Source organism: Pseudorasbora parva, chromosome 1 (assembly GCF_024679245.1).
Source record: "Pseudorasbora parva isolate DD20220531a chromosome 1, ASM2467924v1, whole genome shotgun sequence".
Taxonomy (NCBI): Eukaryota; Metazoa; Chordata; class Actinopteri; order Cypriniformes; family Gobionidae; genus Pseudorasbora; species Pseudorasbora parva.
Genome location: NC_090172.1, coordinates 57,311,536 through 57,330,829, shown reverse-complemented (window position 1 = coordinate 57,330,829; position 19,294 = coordinate 57,311,536). Strand labels below are relative to the sequence as shown.

Genomic DNA, 19,294 nt, shown 5'->3' with positions numbered 1-19,294 from the left:
AACCATAGGGTCGTCAACAAAGCAGTCAGCGGCGAACAATCTGACGTCAAACACAGCGGATAACGGCGCACACTGGTGTCGCAAGGCAAAAACGCCGGTTTTACTGTCTACACGACAACGCTGCAACCGGTGTTTTTGAAAATCCTCACTCTGGCAGGGTTTTTCAAAAATGTTCGGTTTCAGTGACCTGATACTGCGTTTCCGTGTGGACGAACGGCCGAACCGTGTAAAAAAAAGTCACAGTTATAAAATACCCGTGTTCGTGTGGACAAGGCCTTATGGTGCTAGGCGATCATGATTGGGTGCAGGCATTGCTGATCAGTAATCAGATGATTGGGAGTGTGTGTGGAGGAATCTGGTGTTGAGGACATGGCTGAACCTGCGACAGTACCATTGATCCAGGTCCATTGGTGAAGGTAGTTACATCGTCAGCACCAGATCCTGCTGCGTAAGGAATCAGAGGGGCTGTAACTGGTTTAAGAAGGGAAAGATGAAAGGAAGGGGCAATGCTGTGGTGTGGAGGAAGGTTGACCCGGTATGTGACTTTGTTAATCTGCCTCTAGATTGTAAAATGACCGACATAGCGGGGACTCAGCTTTCAGTGGCGCAATCGAAGACGGATGTCTCTGGTTGAGACCTTCTACCCAGGATGGTACTTTGGGGTTGTCGCTCTTCTGGTGTCACCCTGGCTCTTTTCCCTTTGAAGATGGATGCGAGCTGACTCCCAGGAATTCTCGTTTACCTGCGGGAACACTGGGAAGGCTCACCTGAACAAGGAAACGAGCGGTTGGTAGCTGAGTATGCACTTGAAGGGTGTGAGCCTTGTTGTGGCTTGCCAGAGAGAGTTCTGTGCATACCGGCCTGTGGTAGAAAATGACTCCAGCTGTCTTGATGGTTGCGCCAATATGGCCATTGGATTATGGGTGGTATCCAGTGTTGGGGGTAACAAGTTACAAAGTAATGAATTACAGTAAAGAAGTAAAGTAAAGGATTACACAAAAAATATCGGTAACTACACTACTTTACTAGACTATAGGAATGCGGATTACAGTAATGATATTAATTTTTTGAGTAAAGAAGTAAAGCATTACACTAGATTGATTTGAGTGATGTAGCTCCTGGTGTGAGGAGAGAGGGAGATGGGAACAGTTCGGCCAGTGGGGATATTCGAGCCCGATCTCACGAAAATGCGTATAAATAGTAGCCTACAATGTGCAGTCTCGTGGATGTATACACCAAAATGAGTTTTGGCGTGTATATGATATGCACTTTATGGTGTATTTGTAATACAAATCGTGGATGGAAGGAAGGAGGCGGAAACCAGCGAACGTTCAACAACTTTAATTCCAAATAAATAAACAAAACGAAAGTAAACCGCGGGCAGCCCCTCACGGACGACTGCCCACAAACACATAAAACATAACATAAATCCAGGCCTGGTCCTCTCTTGTCTTCCGCTGCCTTCGCTCCTACTTTTATGCTCCCGTCCCTTGGCCGCGAGACGAGACCGGTGTGTCACGCAGCTGGTACTCATTACCACTCGTCACCGGCCGCTCTCGCGGCCCCTCGCCACGCTGCTTCCCACACTACAGTATTATACATACGAACCACCCACCCCACCACCCTAACCCTACCCAACTGCGTGTCATATGCACACAAAAAACTGCGAAACATATGCACGCCAAAACTCATTTTGAAATATACATTCCACAAGATTGCACACTCGTACTATTGATACACATTATCATGTGATCGTGTTGGATAATCACATTACTTTCACTTTAGATAAACATGTTCACTTTTCTATTGTCCAGTGATAATTTGGAAAGAAAACAGAATGGAAGCCTACATGTTAATATAGCAATGAATGCAACCTTAATTGTGTGGAGAGGGGCAATTAAATGCCACACAGGAAGGTTTTTTTTTTATTCCATTGTGCTACTTTTCTTTCGTTTTTATTGTAAACATTACCCTAGAGTAGACCGTTTAACTGTTGCATTTGCATCTCTTCCATACGTTTGCATAGTATCGTGCATGACGCGGCTTTATAGACACGGCACTCAAAAAAAAAAAAAAATCTCATCTCTAGAACTGCATATCGCATTTTTAACGGCAAAACCGCATCCTGTTAGCATGACAAGCCAGACCCACGTTAAGATGTTTGGTCTGGAAACTCACCATTGACAGCTCAATCCGAGGGGCGGATAAACGGTTGTCTTTCAAAGTCCCTCTGCACGCGATAGGATAGCGCTACACCAACCAGAGCAACGAAGGTAAAACAGAGCTTGTTGATAGATTAAACATTCACCGTCTCCGGTCGGCTAAACTCTGAACACATCTTCCCTTTTTAAGAATGACTTCAGTGCCGTTCTTTGTTCTTTCTCAGAGAAAAGCTTAACTCCAAGTCTTTCAGAGTCACGGTCAAAGCTGATTCGAAAGACCGCCGCCGTTCGCCAGTTTCCGTGTTTACTAGAAGCACGCAAATGCCGTTGTCATTATGGCCCCGCCCACCGACTCTATACACGATGTCATTGGGCCGGCAAGAGTTTACAGCTCAGTAGGGTATTGAGAGTTGCTAGACGACACTCGCGGGCAGATTAGATTTGCTGCCGCTAGGGTGTGTCTAGATTTCTAGGCTAGCGTCTGTGTGAATGGCCCTAAACTGATTAAGAGATGAACAGCGCATTTTTATTTCAGTCCTTTTATTTAAACAGTCAGCTTGCCTCGTACATTCAGTTTACTGGATCAACAACAAGCCAAAGAGGGCAAGGTTTCAACTGAACTATGCTTTGCATTTTTAAGTACTTAGCTTCATGATTTTCTAGCTCTGTCCGTGCAATAAATGCACATGCTTAAATGAGCAAGTTTTCAACTTTATCTGCAAGATTTGGCCTTGAATCACATTCATTCTCTCTCTTAATCATAAAGTGACCTTTATTTTTATATTTATCATTGACCACTTAATTATTTTGTGTGTGTGTGTGTGCCATGAATCTAATAAAAAGCATAGTAATCTCATTACAAATTACCAGAAGTAACTAGTAACTAATTACTTTTTTTGAGCAACTACCCCAACACTGGTGGTATCCAGAGGATAAACTGACACTAACTTCTTGGAGTTGAAGCATGCCAGACACGAGATAAATTGAGGACCTCAGTCGGAGACCTTATCTTCGGGAATGCCGAAGTGACGGGAAAAGATGCTTTGAGATTCGGTCGATGATGACGAGTACATGTGCAAGAGTCAGGTAAGGGGAAGAACGGTCAGAAGATCTACTCCTATGTGGGATGATTTGGGACTGGTAGTGATAGGAGTTTGTCTTCTGGAAGGTGACAAGGAGTTTTGGAGAGGGTACAGAATGAGCAGCGACAAACATTTCGGGAGACCTCTTGGGCCATGTTGGTCCACCACTATCGGTTGATGATTAATGAGAGGGTCTTCTAGCCGCCTGGGTGTCCAGAACCTGAAGACGAAGGCAGGTAGGAATACCCTAAATAGGTAGGCATAAGTCCATCCCTCAGGACCTCACGGCAGAGCAAGTTCTAACTGCGATCTGTTCGCCGGATTGGCGCCCATTGGTGGGACTGACAGTTAGTCGTTTCTAATTAAGTTAAGGACCTGTTTCATGTTCTGTTGATTATTTTCCCTTGTTTATATACGCATTTCTCTCTCTGTGGATTATCTTCACACGCTACCCATTTTACTCTCTTTTTTAACATCAAAGAATGGTTTTGTTGCCTTTGCCTTGTTTTCAGTACATGTTTTCAGGAATTACACACACACACAGGTAGGGTTGAGAACCGAGAACCGGTTCTTATGCAGAACCGATACTGATTTTTGAAAAATACCGGAACCGCGCGAAATTCCTGAGTGTCGGTTCCGAAAACATCTCTCTCTCTCTCTCACACTCACACACACACACACACACACGAAGTCTTAGCGCTGCCGCCTCCCTTCCCCTCACGTCACTTTTTTATGAATGGTTTGGGTACAAGCTGATCGCGTTGAAAATAAAGGCATTTGTCTAGCATTATGAGCTCATTTGAAACATTGCCGCGGCTCATTTAAGAAAATGACAGCTCTGAAGAGACGCCGCTTTAGTTCGAGGTAAGTTAGTGCTAACAATAATAAAGAAAGACGATCAACACCTTATGTGTTACCACTGAAATGTAGATGTAATAAGTTATATTTCCAAATGTAAGCCCATCTTATGCGGAATGCACGCTTCATACTGTCGTCTGCTCTGGCTCTAGCCTCGAGTGTTTTAGCCTGTTTACTTTTTGCAAACCTTGTGAGCGCGCAAACGCTGCGACCTCGCCCCAAATGTTTTTAATGGTTTATTAAGTACAAACAGGAGAGTTATGAAAAATTGAGTGCGAGGGATATGTTCACTTCACACAAAAAGATTTTGGAATGAGACGGCTAACTGTAGTAGCGTTTAGTCCACTGTCTATAATAGTCTAATTTAGAGATCACTTTTTTTTTTTTACCGACAACTTTGATCGGTTAACGTTGATACGGTCAACCATCGGTCAAACGGTCATCGGTTAACATCCCTAAAACAGAGAGAGAAAATGTAATAAGACAATTTCAGAGGTGTAAATTTGAACATGTTTATTTTAATTTCCATAAATTCCATATGGCTCGATTAATCCTGTAATATATGTATAGTACAGGACTTTTTTTTTTTTTACATTGTCAACCTGTAAATTCATTTGAGAGCAAGTAATAAACACAAAAAAGGATTGTTTAAAGTTGCGTATTGTGCCTTTTTCCTTTACCACTATTTGTTTTATAATTTTAATGGAACCGGAATCGTTAGGCGGAATCGGAACCGGAACCGGAAAATTTCTCACGATTCCCAACCCTACACACAGGTACATGCAGGGTTTCCGTGTTTTATAATGACTTTTGACATTATTATTTTTACTGTACAAAGTGTATTCTAAACCTACCCATCACAGAAATCTTTCTGCATTTTTACATTTTCAAAAAACATAATTCTATATCATTTATAAGCTGCTTTACTCATGAGGACCAAAAATGTCCCCAAATTTGGTCCCCATATCATATATTTACCAGGACACGCACACAAACTGACTGACATATTTATTGTTCAGATTAGCACAATACTACGAGCTTTGGCAGGTTCACATATTCATTTAAAGATTAAACAATAATTTTCTGTAAAGCTGCTTTGAAACAATATTTGTTATTAAAAGTACCATACAAACTTGCACTGAATTTCATTATTGTGCCTTTGAGCAAAGCACATAATCCACAGATAATCGAGGGGGCTTGTCCCTGTTAGAAGTTCATTGTGCTGTTGTGTGCTGAAGTTTAGCTGTTTGTCTTGTTCAGTCCATTGCTATATCATCAGACATTACCTTGAGAACACCGGTCAGTCACAGGTCTGTCAGGCACTGGCTGGAGGAGGTCTCTACAAAAACACAGCCCCGTGATTGGCCACCCTGCAAGTCAATCACTCTGTTTTGTCCTTGTTCATTTCCTGAAGTCTGAAGTCGTGCTCCACCCAGGAATGAGTCCAACAGCAAGCCTCTGCTCCACAGCTATGCATAATCGAAAACACACATAACTACCATTTGCCTCAGTAAAACAAACATCATCTATATATAATGTCTTAAAGCGTCTGACCTCAATGGAGATTGTTGACTTTGGGTTCCTACTGTAAAAGATGGCTTTGGTGTTGAATTCAGGGCTTCCATCTTTTTTGACAATTCTAGTCCTGACAGAGTCTTCCTCACACCGGATAACAGCATACACGTCAGGAGCTGAAAAATACACACTCTTAAACAAAGGTTCAGTGGGGTTCTATATAGAACCCAGAGCCCTTTACATCAAAATGTTCTATAAATGAAGAGCTTGACAGAAAGTTTTAAGGTTCTATATAGAACCTTTTCTTCTAAGAATGTATAAGAAAAGTATAAATTAAATTTGAAACTAATATGCTGCTTGCTAACAACTTTGTGAAAGCAGAAAGAGCCTTCACTTTTCTTAAATGGGATTATTTCATTATGAACAACATGAAATCAGCATGAATGTAAATAAATAATGACAAGAATGTGTTTTCAAGACCAATGTGATCACTTTTTATTTTTTTATAACTAAGTGTGTGTTCACACTTGACATGTTTGGTTCGATTAAGACGAACACTGGTGTGATTGCTCTGCTGGTGCAGTTCATTTGAATAAATGTGAATGCTGCTTTCGAACTCTGGAGCGGGCAAAACTAGGAGACTGAGACCCATCTTCAGTGCGGTTCAAATTAAATGAAAATAGGGCATGATGTCACAAGATATGAGTGACCCTGAAAAGGACAGAATGCTCACTCATACCTGTTTTTTTATCGTCTTAGTCACGATATTGTCCATCAAAGTTTGGTAAAGGAGTCAGAACCGCGTCTCCTCGCAGCAGATCTTTATTTGTGTGTGTGACGGAGGGATTCCTGCCGCTGTTTTGACTCCTTTACACATTTTATAAGCTCTTCATGTGTTTGCAACTAAACAAAATACCACCATATGTAGCTACACACATATGGCGAGTGCATGTAGCCCAGCACACAGCATTGATTTGGCTGTTCGGTAAGTTCTGTAGCAAAACATATGTAATAAAAGCCAGGTTGTGAACATATCCCTATGCTTTTAGGTTCGGTGTTAAAAAGCCAATGTGAATGCTAAGCAGACCAGGACTAAATGTTTGTTGTTAATTATTCCAAAAGGACCAAGAGAACCGAACTACAAGTGTGAACACACCCTAAGACTGCTAGGTCTGCTAACCCACATTTTCCTTTTTTCTTTTAAATGAATGGACCCAAACATAAAATGCTTACTAAAATCATAGTCCTGTTTGATGTTTTATTGCCTACTGGTCTATTGTTTGTGAGTTGTAGAGTTGTTGAACCTGTTTGTTTGGGATGGCTAAGGCCAGATGCTTTGAGCAGATGGACTGTAGTTACAGCGCTGGGCTCAGGAATACAACACTGCCACACTGAAGGAGCAGGAAGCTCTTTCTTCAGCTCCCTAAAGACAGTAGACAAAATAAAAGATGTGATGAGTGGGCCCTAGAATCATGACCACCTTTCATCCCTGCTTAAAACTACCAGGCAAAGGTCTGACATTTTGTTTACTTATCAGTTGCTTATTCTAATGCAAAACTGTCACAGAGTGGCCTAATCTCCTGTACCTGAGGCGCACGTGTGAGTGTGAGAAAAAACGCAGAAGGAACCGACCGGTGGCACCAGGCTGGAAAGTAGTGGGGAGGATGACATAGCGTCCAGGACCAAGAGTCACTCGCAAAGTGACGCTACGGGAGTCCATATACACAGAACTAGCAGCCTGCTCACATAAACACTGAACACGACACACACGATTCACCTCCACCTGACGGGAAGAAAAATAGAGGCCTAGCTAGGACAGGGAACATCCTCAGAACTTTAGCTAATGTTCTGGCAAAGTTCTCTCAAGGCGGGCGGACACTGTGCGAATTCGGGACACTCGGGAGGTCGTGAGATATTGCAGATGCTACAAGTAATTTAATTTGATCATCGCATCAAATCAGCTGGTACACGGCAAGACTGTTTGCACCGCGAGCCGGCCCCCGATCACACGAGCTTTTGTGTTAAAAAAAGACACCAGAGCTTTCAATGTTGCTGCAATAGCTTCAGATACAAAAAATAAAGAAAAAATGTGTGCAAATGATTTGTTGAAATGCAGAGAACAGTAGCGAAACAACCAGAGGGAGAGAGAAGGGTGCGCGTGAGAGAGAGAAAGTGTGTGTGTGTGAACGCTGTATGTTTGCAGCCACTGAGCTAATAATACTCATAGATTGAGCCTATGTGCTTGTGCATGATTTGGCAATAGGGGACAGTCATATGCTGGTAAAAATCAGGCCGACTCGCCAAACTTTTTAAACATGCTTAAAAATGATCGTAATGTCGGGAGGTGATCCTAACGTGCTCAGCTCGTCTCGGATTTCCTCTCACACGGTGCGAGCCGTGACCATATGAGCATCCACGATGTCCACGCGATTTCTCCCGAGAAAAAAAAAAGTGAGTTCGTACGACAGCAAAAATCGCACCGTGTACGCCCGCCTTTACAGTTCATCCAGTTGAATAGAATGTCCATTCCAAATGATCTGGGAATGTTCAGGGAACATTAAAAAATTGAATGTTTCCATAGCGTTCACATTAAGAAAAATGGTGTTCAAACATTAAGAACATTCAAAAATAACATTTTTAGAACTTAAAATGTACATATAATGTAACATATTTTTATCAGCTTTATACCTCTAAAGTCTAGAAGTTTACAGTCATTTACATTCCTCAATTCATATCGATTCGTTTGTCTGCGGATAAACCGATAATAAATAAACAAACCCCAAAATCCACCTTAATGAAACGGACACATTCAAAATCTGTTCCTCTGTTTTAATTCTCTGATAACTCAGTCACTTACCCGTAGAACCTCAAAGCCAATCGGTAGGTTCTCCCCACTTCCTTCCCTCCTTTTCATCCTCCTGTCCTCCTGCTGCAGACTTATCAAGACCTCTGCCCCATCTCCAACCAGTTCAAAAATGAACTAAAAGAGGGATGGAGAGAGAGAGAGAGAGAGAGAGAGAGAGAGAGAGAGAGAGAGAGAGAGAGAGAGAGAGAAAGATTAATGACAAGCATGTGAATGAGAAATTAGGGAATATATGATGTACTGATGTCATTTTCCAGCTTCTCTTAAGCCCTTTTCGACGGAAATAGTTTTCTAAACGATGTCTGAGTTATAAATCTTGGATGATTTCATGAACCGACTGGACTTAACTAACATCTCTGTGTTTATTACAGAGGTGAGTGTGTTTTCTAGATGTGGGTGTTACAGAAGGTCATCTGCTGTGTTTGTGTGCATATGATGGATATGTTTTAAATACAAATTAAGTAATTAAAAATTGATTACTAATTGATATAACTTTAATTTATCATTAAAACCCTATTCAAATAAACATTTTTTCGGAGTGAATGTTTATCGGAGTGAATGTATAATATGACAGGCGACTCCCTCAGACGTCCCAGTTCCTTGGCTAAAATAGCAATTTTCTCACGATTTACAAATAGTTGGAAACATTTTAAATATGAAACATAGTGTGCAGATGTGACACCCTAAAGTATGTACACATTTTGGGTATTGTGATTTTGAAAGAAAACGTTTAATTTCCATATACACTATTTTACCTTTTTCTGCTTATATTTTATATGAAAATGTCCAGTATAAATCATTGTTTTTTTGCAAAGTGAGATCGGGACTCTTATTTTGAAAGTGAACGTAGGATTCGCAGAGGAGAATTGTGCGGCGTCGCCCTCACAATTGCTGGGGATTGTGCGTGACACACGCATTCGCTCCTGTCTCCTCATTTCTCTTCCTGTTTTCACAGGAGTTTTCTAATCTGCAAACACGGCCCTCTGCACGGGGCCTGTAACAAATACACTTGCATCCGCTCTCGGACTAAATCTAAAATATCTTAAACTGTGTTCTGAAGATGAACGGAGGTCTTACGGGTGTCGAACAACATTAGGGTGTCATTAATGACATAATGAGATTTCATTTTTGGGTGAACTTTGGGTGAACCTTTTAATATAATTTCAGTTCAGGGATATTCACCTGGGGGTTGTGTAGAAATGTGTCTCTGTGATTGATGCATCCTCCACATCGACTTCTTCTGTCAAGTTGCCTCTCCCATCTCATCTCCACGCCTCCTTGTTTATTAACACGTTCTCTTCCTCCCTTCTTTTGCTTTGGTTTTACTTCTGAGCTCTCTTTCTTTTTCTGTTTTTCTCCTTGGATTGGTCCCTCCTTCTTTCTTTCACTCAGCCTTTGCTCTTTTTTATCTCGCCTTTGAGCTGGCCTTTGTTTGGACCATTGGAGCCCCGTCGAAGGCTTTTGATTCTTGATGTTCAGACGGCAGGAAGACGAGGAAGGAAGTGGGATCCCAGATGCGTAGGTCCAGGCCCCTTGACAGCACACCTCCCTCCAGTGGGTCTGTGGCCAGAGGAGGGATTTTTCTGCCAGCCTACACACCACCATGTCTGTGAAGTAACGGCAGAAGTCCTCAAACTCCATCCTAAAGAAAATGAGAAATGTACAACATTGAGTTTTTTTGTGCAAAATACCCATCCATATTGAAATACTGTAGCTTCATTTACATTACCAAAACTCTCCAACATCTTGGACAATAAGGCCCATCTTCTCCCTTTCTCTGCGGCTAAGCTGCTGCCACTGTGGAGATCTGTGAAGGAACCAGTGTGAACACAATAGATATCACATGCATTGAATCACAAATACTTTCTGTAATGTATTGACGAACCTTTGCATAGTAGGCTCCTTTAAGAGACCCAAGACGGGGGAGGGCGTTCCGGTTTTTCCCCCTGGGGGATTGTATATGTGTTTGGGCCAGTTAAGTTCCGGCTATGGCCGAATGAAGTTGTACGTTCAACACTGCCTGATACTTCAGTAAAGTTCCTAAACTTGTGACGTCTCCTCCAGTTATTCAAGTATATTACACTGGCGACGAGTGGACTCGAACCAACTATGTGCAGATAAGTTTTTTTTGGTGTGTGCCTGTTATAGTGAACGTGCTTTGTCTGCCATCTCGAAACGAAAATGACTACACTCGGCCGTATAGAAGAGTTTGATGAATGCTCAAGACACTCTTTTGAGGAATACGTAGAAAGACTGGAATGTTTTTTTCATGCAAATGACATCGAGGACGATGCGAAGAAACGTTCCGTGCTGCTCAGTGTCTGTGGGGCAAAAACATATTCCACTTTACGTTCAGTGCTGGCCCCGACACAACCGTCTACTGTGACCTATGCAAACATTGTCGCTGCCCTTAAACGCCATTACAGCCCAGCGCCGTCAGAGATTGTTCAACGGTTTCATTTTCACAATTGTAAGCAGAAACCTAATCAAAGCATCTCTAACTACATTGCTGAGCTTCGACGATTGTCTGTGCACTGTGCTTTCGGAGACCAGTTAGAAGCCATGCTACGTGATAGAATAGTGTGTGGGGCTCTGGATGAAGCGCTACAGCGACGCCTACTGGCTGAACCCACACTCACATTTAAAGAGGCAGAGGAAAAGGCACTAGCTGCTGAAACAGCACTGTTAAATGCTCGCCTACTTCGTCAGCAGCAAAACGAATCACTGCAGGAGGACGATGTTCATTTTGCAGCCCATGCACATGCATCAGTACACAAGACAACAGTTCCTAGTGAAAATCAGAGACGTGACAAACCATGTTTCAGATGTGGCAGTCAGCATACTCCACAAACCTGTAGGTTTTCCGCAGCGGTATGCCATTACTGTAAAAAAAGAGGGCACATAGCTCGTGTGTGTTTAACAAAGACTAGACATGGTACGGACAAGGAGGCAGACAACACAACAGCAGAGCGGCATACAAACGTTATAACTCATAAAGAACAGAATGATTACTCTGTGTACAGCACCACTACAAAATCAAAACAAGGGGGGCAGAAGCCGTATCTGGCCACTGTTATATTGAACAAACAAGCACACACAATGGAAGTGGATTCAGGAGCTGCATGCTCCTTGATTAGTGAGCATACTTATCACTCGTTGTGGCCTTTTCAACCCCCTGAAATGCATGCAAACAGTGGAATACTAAAGCAGTGGTCACAGGCAACCTTGGAAGTGAAAGGCAAAATATTTGTGGAAGTAATATACAAGGGGACGCAAAATACACTACCCCTGTTTGTCATTCAGGGCCAGGGCACTAGTCTGTTGGGACGGGACTGGTTTGATGCTTTAGGAATATCAGTCGAAGGAGTACACAGGGTACAGCTGCAGTCGATAGACGACATTTTGACTGAATATTCAGAGGTTTTTCAGGACATTGGGGTTTGCCGGACCCCCCCGATCTCTATTGATATTGACTCCACAGTTACTCCACGTTTCTTCAAGGCCCGCCCAGTTCCTTTTGCTTTACGACCGCAGCTTGACGAGGAATTGGACAAATTAGTCACTCAAGGCATTTTTGAACCTGTTCGGCATGCAAAGTGGGCAACGCCTATAGTTGTGGTAGCAAAAAAAGATGGAGGCCTGAGGATCTGCGGTGATTACCGCTGTACTGTGAATACAGCTGTTAAGCCTGACGTGTACCCTATACCCACAGCATCTGAACTGTTCTCAAAGCTAGCTGGAGGAGTAGTTTTCACTAAACTTGATCTGAAACAAGCTTATCAGCAGCTTCCATTGGATGACGATTCAGCTGACTTGCTAACTGTTAATACTCACCGTGGGCTGTTCCGAGCTCGAAGGTTGCAATTTGGGGTGTCAACAGCAGTCTCAATATTTCAAAGATTTATGGACACCTTGCTCGCAGGAATTCCAGGGGTCCAGCCATACCTGGATGACATCCTAATTTCAGGCAAAACCATAGAAGAACACAACGCACGGCTACGGGCCGTACTGAAGTGCTTTGCTGAAGCTGGGATGCGACTAAAGAAAGAGAAAAGCATTTTTGCAGCTACACAAGTGGAGTTTTTGGGGTTTCGAGTGGATAAGGATGGCATCAAACCAACCCGTGAAAAGGTAGAAGCTATCCAAAAAGCTCCGCCCCCACGGAACAAAACAGAACTTCAGGCATTCTTGGGGCTGCTTAACTTTTACAGCTGTTTTCTACCAAATAAGGCCACTGTCCTGGAACCATTGCATCGCCTTCTAGACCAGTCTGCCACATGGCAGTGGGGAGTTAAGCACAAGATGGCATATGCTGAGGCGAAACAGTTACTACAAACGGAGGATGTGCTGGTGCATTATGATGAAAATAAACCCCTGGCAGTGGTTTGCGACGCCTCACCATATGGGCTTGGAGCTTTATTGTTCCACATGGAACGTGACGGTGGGGAGCGGCCCGTTTGCTTTGCTTCCAGAACAATGACCACCACTGAACGTAATTATGCCCAAATTGATAAGGAGGCATTGGCGGTTGTTTTTGCTGTCAGGAAGTTTCACCAGTATCTCGCAGGCCGCCATTTTATGATTTTTACAGACCACAAACCTCTGCTAGGACTCCTACACCATTCCAAGCCAATGCCTGCCATCCTTTCACCACGGATGCTACGTTGGAGTCTGATCATAGGAGCTTACGACTATGAACTGTGCTACAGACCAGGCAAACACATGGGCAATGCTGATGCCCTGAGTCGCTTACCCTTGCCAGCATCTGATGCGGTTACGCCACCACCCCTGGAAGTACTGCTACTGGAAATGGTGCCAGATGCCCCCATGCATGCTGAGCGAATCGCTAAAATGACGCTTAAGGACTCTGTCATGTCTCGAGTACTGCGCTGGGTGCTGCATGGGTGGCCGGCTGATATAGAGGATAGCCAGTTCAGACCTTTCTTTTCTCGCCGCCATGAACTCTCGGCACATAAAAATTGTGTGCTTTGGGGAAGTCGTGTGGTTGTTCCTTGTTCGGCAAGAAGAGAAGTACTTGCTATGTTGCATGATGCGCACCCGGGCATTGCACATATGAAGGGACTCGCAAGGAGTTATGTGTGGTGGCCAGGCATGGACCGAGATATAGAGGAGACTGTCAAGGCATGTGAGACGTGTCAGAAGTCGCGTCATGCACCTCCTAAAGCAAAAGTACATCCTTGGGAGTGGACAACAAAAAGATGGTCCCGGCTGCATATTGACTTTGCAGGCCCTTTTCAGGGCAAAATATTCCTCATTGTGGTTGATGCACATAGCAAGTGGCTGGAAGTGTCTCTGATGAGTTCCATGTCATCATCAGCCGTCATTAACGCACTGAGACTATTGTTTGCAACACATGGTTTGCCCGACATCATAGTCTCAGACAATGGTGCTGCTTTCACCTCTGCAGAGTTCAAAGAGTTCGCAGAACGGAACAGCATTCGCCATGTCACTACAGCACCATATCACCCAAGCTCAAATGGTCAAGCTGAACGCATGGTGCAGACAACAAAGGAGGCCCTGTCTCGCATCACCAAGGGAGAATGGCAAACCAGGCTTGCTCGTTTCTTGTTGTCACAGCATGTCACACCAAATTCGGCAACTGGAAAAAGTCCTGCTGAGTTGCTTATGAACCGTCGACTTACAACTGCCCTGGATCGTCTGCATCCTGACCATGATGGTGATATGCTCCGCAGGCAGGAGCTGAATGCTGAGAAATGCCCTGGCACGGTCAGAGAGTTTAGACAGAATGACTTGGTGTTCATGAGAAGTTACACCAGAGATTCTAAGTGGATGCCGGGAATCATCGTAGACATCACAGGTCCCTTGTCCTACAAAGTCAAGGCTGGCGATGGGCAGGTGCACAGACGACATGTTGACCAACTGCTGAACAGGGTGGCACCCTTGGCTGACCAATCAAGGCCCGAGCCAGATGGCTACACTGTTCCCCCGTCAGAGCTTGCAGGAGCTGAAATGGTTGAGTTACAGCCGCCGGCATTAGAGGCGAGAAACCCTGGTGTTGATGACTTTACGGGAGCTGAGGGCCTGCCTGAGCCTCCTCCTTCTCGGAGGTACCCTGTAAGAGAGCATCGCCCTCCAAGAAGATTTTCAGATTTTGTGGACTGGGGGAAAGGGGTGTAATGTATTGACGAACCTTTGCATAGTAGGCTCCTTTAAGAGACCCAAGACGGGGGAGGGCGTTCCGGTTTTTCCCCCTGGGGGATTGTATATGTGTTTGGGCCAGTTAAGTTCCGGCTATGGCCGAATGAAGTTGTACGTTCAACACTGCCTGATACTTCAGTAAAGTTCCTAAACTTGTGACGTCTCCTCCAGTTATTCAAGTATATTACACTTTCATGTCATAATTTGTCCCCATAATTTTGATGTCTCATTCGACAACATACGCTAAAGATTTTCCGTTTCAATGTTAGATTTGTCTTTTGCATTAGACCCTGAACTCTTTTTTTCTCACTAGAATGTCTCTTGCATCCTAAAACTATATTCCAGGTGAGAATAGTTGAATATAGTGTTTTGTACTGCCTTAAGCCTAGTTCACACTGCCCGATTTTTGCCCCGATTTTGAGTCGCCGACAGGTTTTGCGAAATCGCCGACAAATGCTCAAGATCACAGGCAAATCGGTGCTCGTGCACGCGAGTGACAATCACGCAGTGTGAATAATCAAAGACTCGATCAGAGAGAATCGCCGACGAGTTGCCGACGCCGGTGAGATATTTGGCATGCTAAAGCCTAGATCAGACTGCACGATTTTCAAACTCGTCGGGTCACTGCTCTATTCACACTGCATGACTATCTGGGGTATCATTCAGTCACTGCTGTGTTCACACTGCACGATGGTTTGACGACAGAGGAGTTCACACTGCATGACTGAACAAGAGGAAGAATCGCCGACAACTCTCTCGCTCTCCGGTGTGCAAACTACGTTTCCCAAACACGTGCGATGTGCCAAGTAAACAACGCGAGATCACACGTGCGTCAGACCGGAGTTCTCGCGCGAGACTTGGAATTGTTATTAAAAATGATAAACTGCACAAAGTTTGCTTCAAATTGTAGGTTCGCTGATTTGTGGAGAAAAGGAAAAAAGATTATGGCGGAAGAAATTGTTGGAGAGACAGAGGGAGCCAGGATTGTGTTCTGCAAAGACAGTTTGAGGTAAATAAATAATTATTTAGTGTGCTGCTGCTGTGGCTGGATGTGCAAATGTTTGGGCTTTGTTTCTGTTTGATAGAATTGTAAATATATCTATTAAAATACTGAAATTCTGCTTTATAACTCCTCCCTGAACGTCCTGCTGCCCTGTATCTCACTCTCCCATTGGCTGTCGGTGTAATTTTCAGTCAGAACGCTGTTCACACAGCAGGAGTTTGAATCGCCGACAGGCCCAGATATTTAGCATGCCAAATATCTCACCGGCGTCGGCGACTCGTCGGCGATTCTCTCTGATCGCGTCTTTGATCATTCATACTGCGTGATTGTCACTCGCGTGCACGAGCACCGATTTGCCTGTGATCTCGGGCATTTGTCGGCGATTTCACAAAACCTGTCGGCGACTCAAAATCGGGGCAAAAATCGGGCAGTGTGAACTAGGCTTAAATATCTGGAGCTGTCGGCGATTCAAACTAAAGCCCTGCATTTATGCCCGAGCCCGACGGGCCCCGACTTTTTTACGCCCCTCGGGCCGGGCTTCGGGCCAATTTTCATGTCATACCTAAAACGCGGGCCGGGCTTCGGGCCTTTTTATAGGCTTCTCCTTCGTTTTATATTTATTTTATCAATTAAAAGGAACAATGAGTTCTGCGCTGGTGGAAACAACACGAGACCATAATAGCTAACGCGACTGTCAAGATGGCTCGCACAGTGTTCAGAGCATAGGTTCAGAGTCCGCGCCAGCAGCAGCGCGCGTTTCTTCAGCACGGAGACACACTGCAAGCGTGGTGTGAGCATGGCGTTTCTGTTGCGTGTCATCCGCGGGGCGTCTGGTGCTATTAATGTACAGGGAAGCCCTATACTTCATGTTAAATATAAATATATTGCCTATTGATACAGCAAAGACAACGTCAGCAGTAGCCGGCCCATGCCATATCCATGGTATTGACGGCAAAAGGCTACAGAATAATTCGTTCTGTATTGACTGGTTTAATATTTCAAAATCGATAATTAGGCTATGTTGTCTTTTATTATTACAATTAGGCCTATCTGCATTTATGTTAACCTACAGACTTTCAAACATTATGTCATTATGTGTCACAATGTTTTATGGGCTATATGTTGTAGTCAGATAGATATGATGGTGCTGCAACACGCATCGCCGCAAATGACTAATGCAAGCCAACGCAAATGGCCGTAAATGAAACTTAAAATAAGTCTAAGATAGTCAAAAACACCATCATCTTCAATAAAGATGAATGAGATGAATGAGATCATTATCTTACCAGTGTGTCGCGCTCTCTTATGTGGTATTTGAATCTGAAATAAGCTGCTGAATAAAATGCATCTTAATCTTTTGCTTCCGTTGCTGTAAACTCCGTTAAATGAGCATATACCCCGGGAATTGAAGATGGGATTTATATTCATTTGCGTAGGTGTAAGGTAGGCTATAAGACAACCTGCATGTGCTTTTTTTATTTTATTTGTTTAGCTCCGTTTGCGAGAGCCGCGAGCAGAATCAGCCTGCCTCAGCTCGTCAAAAATGCCTTTTAGGCTACTGGTGGTAATAGTTGGCGAAATTAACTAACATTGTGATGCTTGAAGTGTTTTATGGATTTTATTATAGGCAAGACAAGTCAAGAGTTGATTTGAGAGACTAAATTAATTAAATATGCGGTTAACTCACTGTCGGCCGCTGGCCGCTTTTGGTCGTCACTTAAAAAAATTAAAACTTTAATTTAACAAACAAAAAAATGCTCTAAACATTTTTCTAAATTAACGTACTAAAGAAACGAAACGAAAAATAACTACTTTGACATTAAAAACAAAACAGAACTATTTTAATGGCTGCAACAATGTAAAAAAAAAAAAAAAAAAAAAAAAAAAAACGGGCTCTAGTCGGACTCGGGCCGAGAATTTTGATAAGCTGTCGGACACGGGCCGGGCTAGGGCCTCAGCGTCTCGGGCCCGGGCCGGGCTAGGGCCTAGATTTGAGGCCCGTGCAGGGCTCTAATTCAAACTCCTGCTGTGTGAACTGCGTTCTGACTGAAAATTACATCGGCGATGACCGACAGCCAATGAAAGAGTGAGATACAGGGCAGCAGGACGTTCAGGGAGGAGTTATAAAGCAGAATATCAGTATTTTAATAGATATATTTACAATTCTATCAAACAGAAACAAAGGCCAAACATTTGCTCATCCAGCCACAGCAGCAGCACACTACAAAATTATTTATTTACCTCAAACTGTTTTTGCAGAACAAAATCCTGTCTCCCTCTGTTTTTCCAACAATTTCTTCCGCCATAATCTTTTTTCTTTTTCTCCACAAATCAGCACACATACAATTTGAAGCAAACTTTGTGCAGTTTATCATTTTTAATAACAATTCCAAGTCTCGCGCGAGAACTCCGGTCTGACGCACGTGTGATCTCGCGTTGTTTACTTGGCACATCGCACGTGTTTGGGAAACGTAGTTTGCGCACGGGAGAGAGAGAGAGTTGTCGGTGATTCTTCCTCTTGTTCAGTCATGCAGTGTGAACTCCTCTGTCGTCAAACCATCGTGCAGTGTGAACACAGCAGTGACTGAATGATACCCCAGATAGTCATGCAGTGTGAATAGAGCAGTGACCCGACGAGTTTGAAAATCGTGCAGTCTGAACTAGGCTTTACACAGACAGACTGAGGACATCTTTTGTCCCTTTTTAATTAATTCCTGTGAGCAGGGCATAATATAATTTTGGGCTGCTTGTCTTATTCATTTTAGTAACACTTAATAATAAAGATGTATTAGTTAACATGAATTAATGCATTAGTAAACATGAACAACACCTCTGTTCAGCATTAGTTCATCTGCGATAACTTTAGTTAATAAAAGTATAGCTGTTCATGGTTTGTTCACAGTGCATTAACTAATGCTAACAAGATTTTAATAATTAATTAGTAAATCTCGAAATTAACAAAGATAAATAAATACTTTAAAAGTGTAGTTCACTATGTTAAATAATGTAGTTAACTAATATTAACTAATGAACCTTATTGTAAAGTGTAACCTTTGTTTTAATTTTTGCTACTGGAAACTTGAATTTCCCTAGCAGATGAATAAAGTATGTAGGCCTATGTATGCATTAATGCATGTATTTGAACATGCAATATATCAAAAGAAAAACAGACCTGAAAAATCGGCTTTTCAAAAAACAAAAACGGTTTTATTCTAGCTTCATGCATTCTTTTTTATCAACACTTGAATGTGGGTAAGTTTCATTTCGAGCAGAAAGCTGAGAAAAATCACATTTGAAGCTTTCGCGCCTCGATCGCCCCCCGGTGACCGGTCCCAGTATAGCCGCCCCTTTGTGTTTTCTAATGGACGCGAGGCAAACAAAACAATAAAATTACACTTCAAATATTTTCCCCCAAAGTTAGTTTATGTCACTGAAGGCAGTTATCATCACGATGATTTCATTTCAAGTGTTCGTTTTTAAAATAAGTTTTTTTCGTTAGTTATTTGATGCTATAAAAACGTGTGTGTGACGTCATGATTGACAGCTGAGACTGACGGCTTCTCTGAGTGAAGTTGTCACTGAGGCACTAACAGACTTTTTTCGGGATTTTTGGGAGCAGATTGGAGCTTTA

General features: G+C 43.2%; 1 protein-coding gene across 3 annotated transcripts in view; it reads right to left on the bottom strand.

The window, feature by feature from the left end:
• Positions 1-4,943: 4,943 nt before the first annotated feature.
• The window catches only part of LOC137078689 (calpain-5-like), a 33,833-nt gene continuing 19,482 nt past the window's right edge, over positions 4,944-19,294 (bottom strand). For all 3 annotated transcript variants that reach the window (XM_067446229.1, XM_067446248.1, XM_067446238.1), the window contains 7 exons: positions 10,210-10,287; positions 9,663-10,122; positions 8,475-8,597; positions 7,204-7,400; positions 6,922-7,040; positions 5,657-5,793; positions 4,944-5,571 (listed from right to left, as the gene is read on the bottom strand). In XM_067446229.1, the coding sequence (XP_067302330.1) occupies positions 5,407-5,571; positions 5,657-5,793; positions 6,922-7,040; positions 7,204-7,400; positions 8,475-8,597; positions 9,663-10,122; positions 10,210-10,287 (1,279 nt within the window). In that variant the 3' untranslated portion in view covers positions 4,944-5,406. The remainder of the gene's footprint in view (positions 5,572-5,656; positions 5,794-6,921; positions 7,041-7,203; positions 7,401-8,474; positions 8,598-9,662; positions 10,123-10,209; positions 10,288-19,294) is intronic.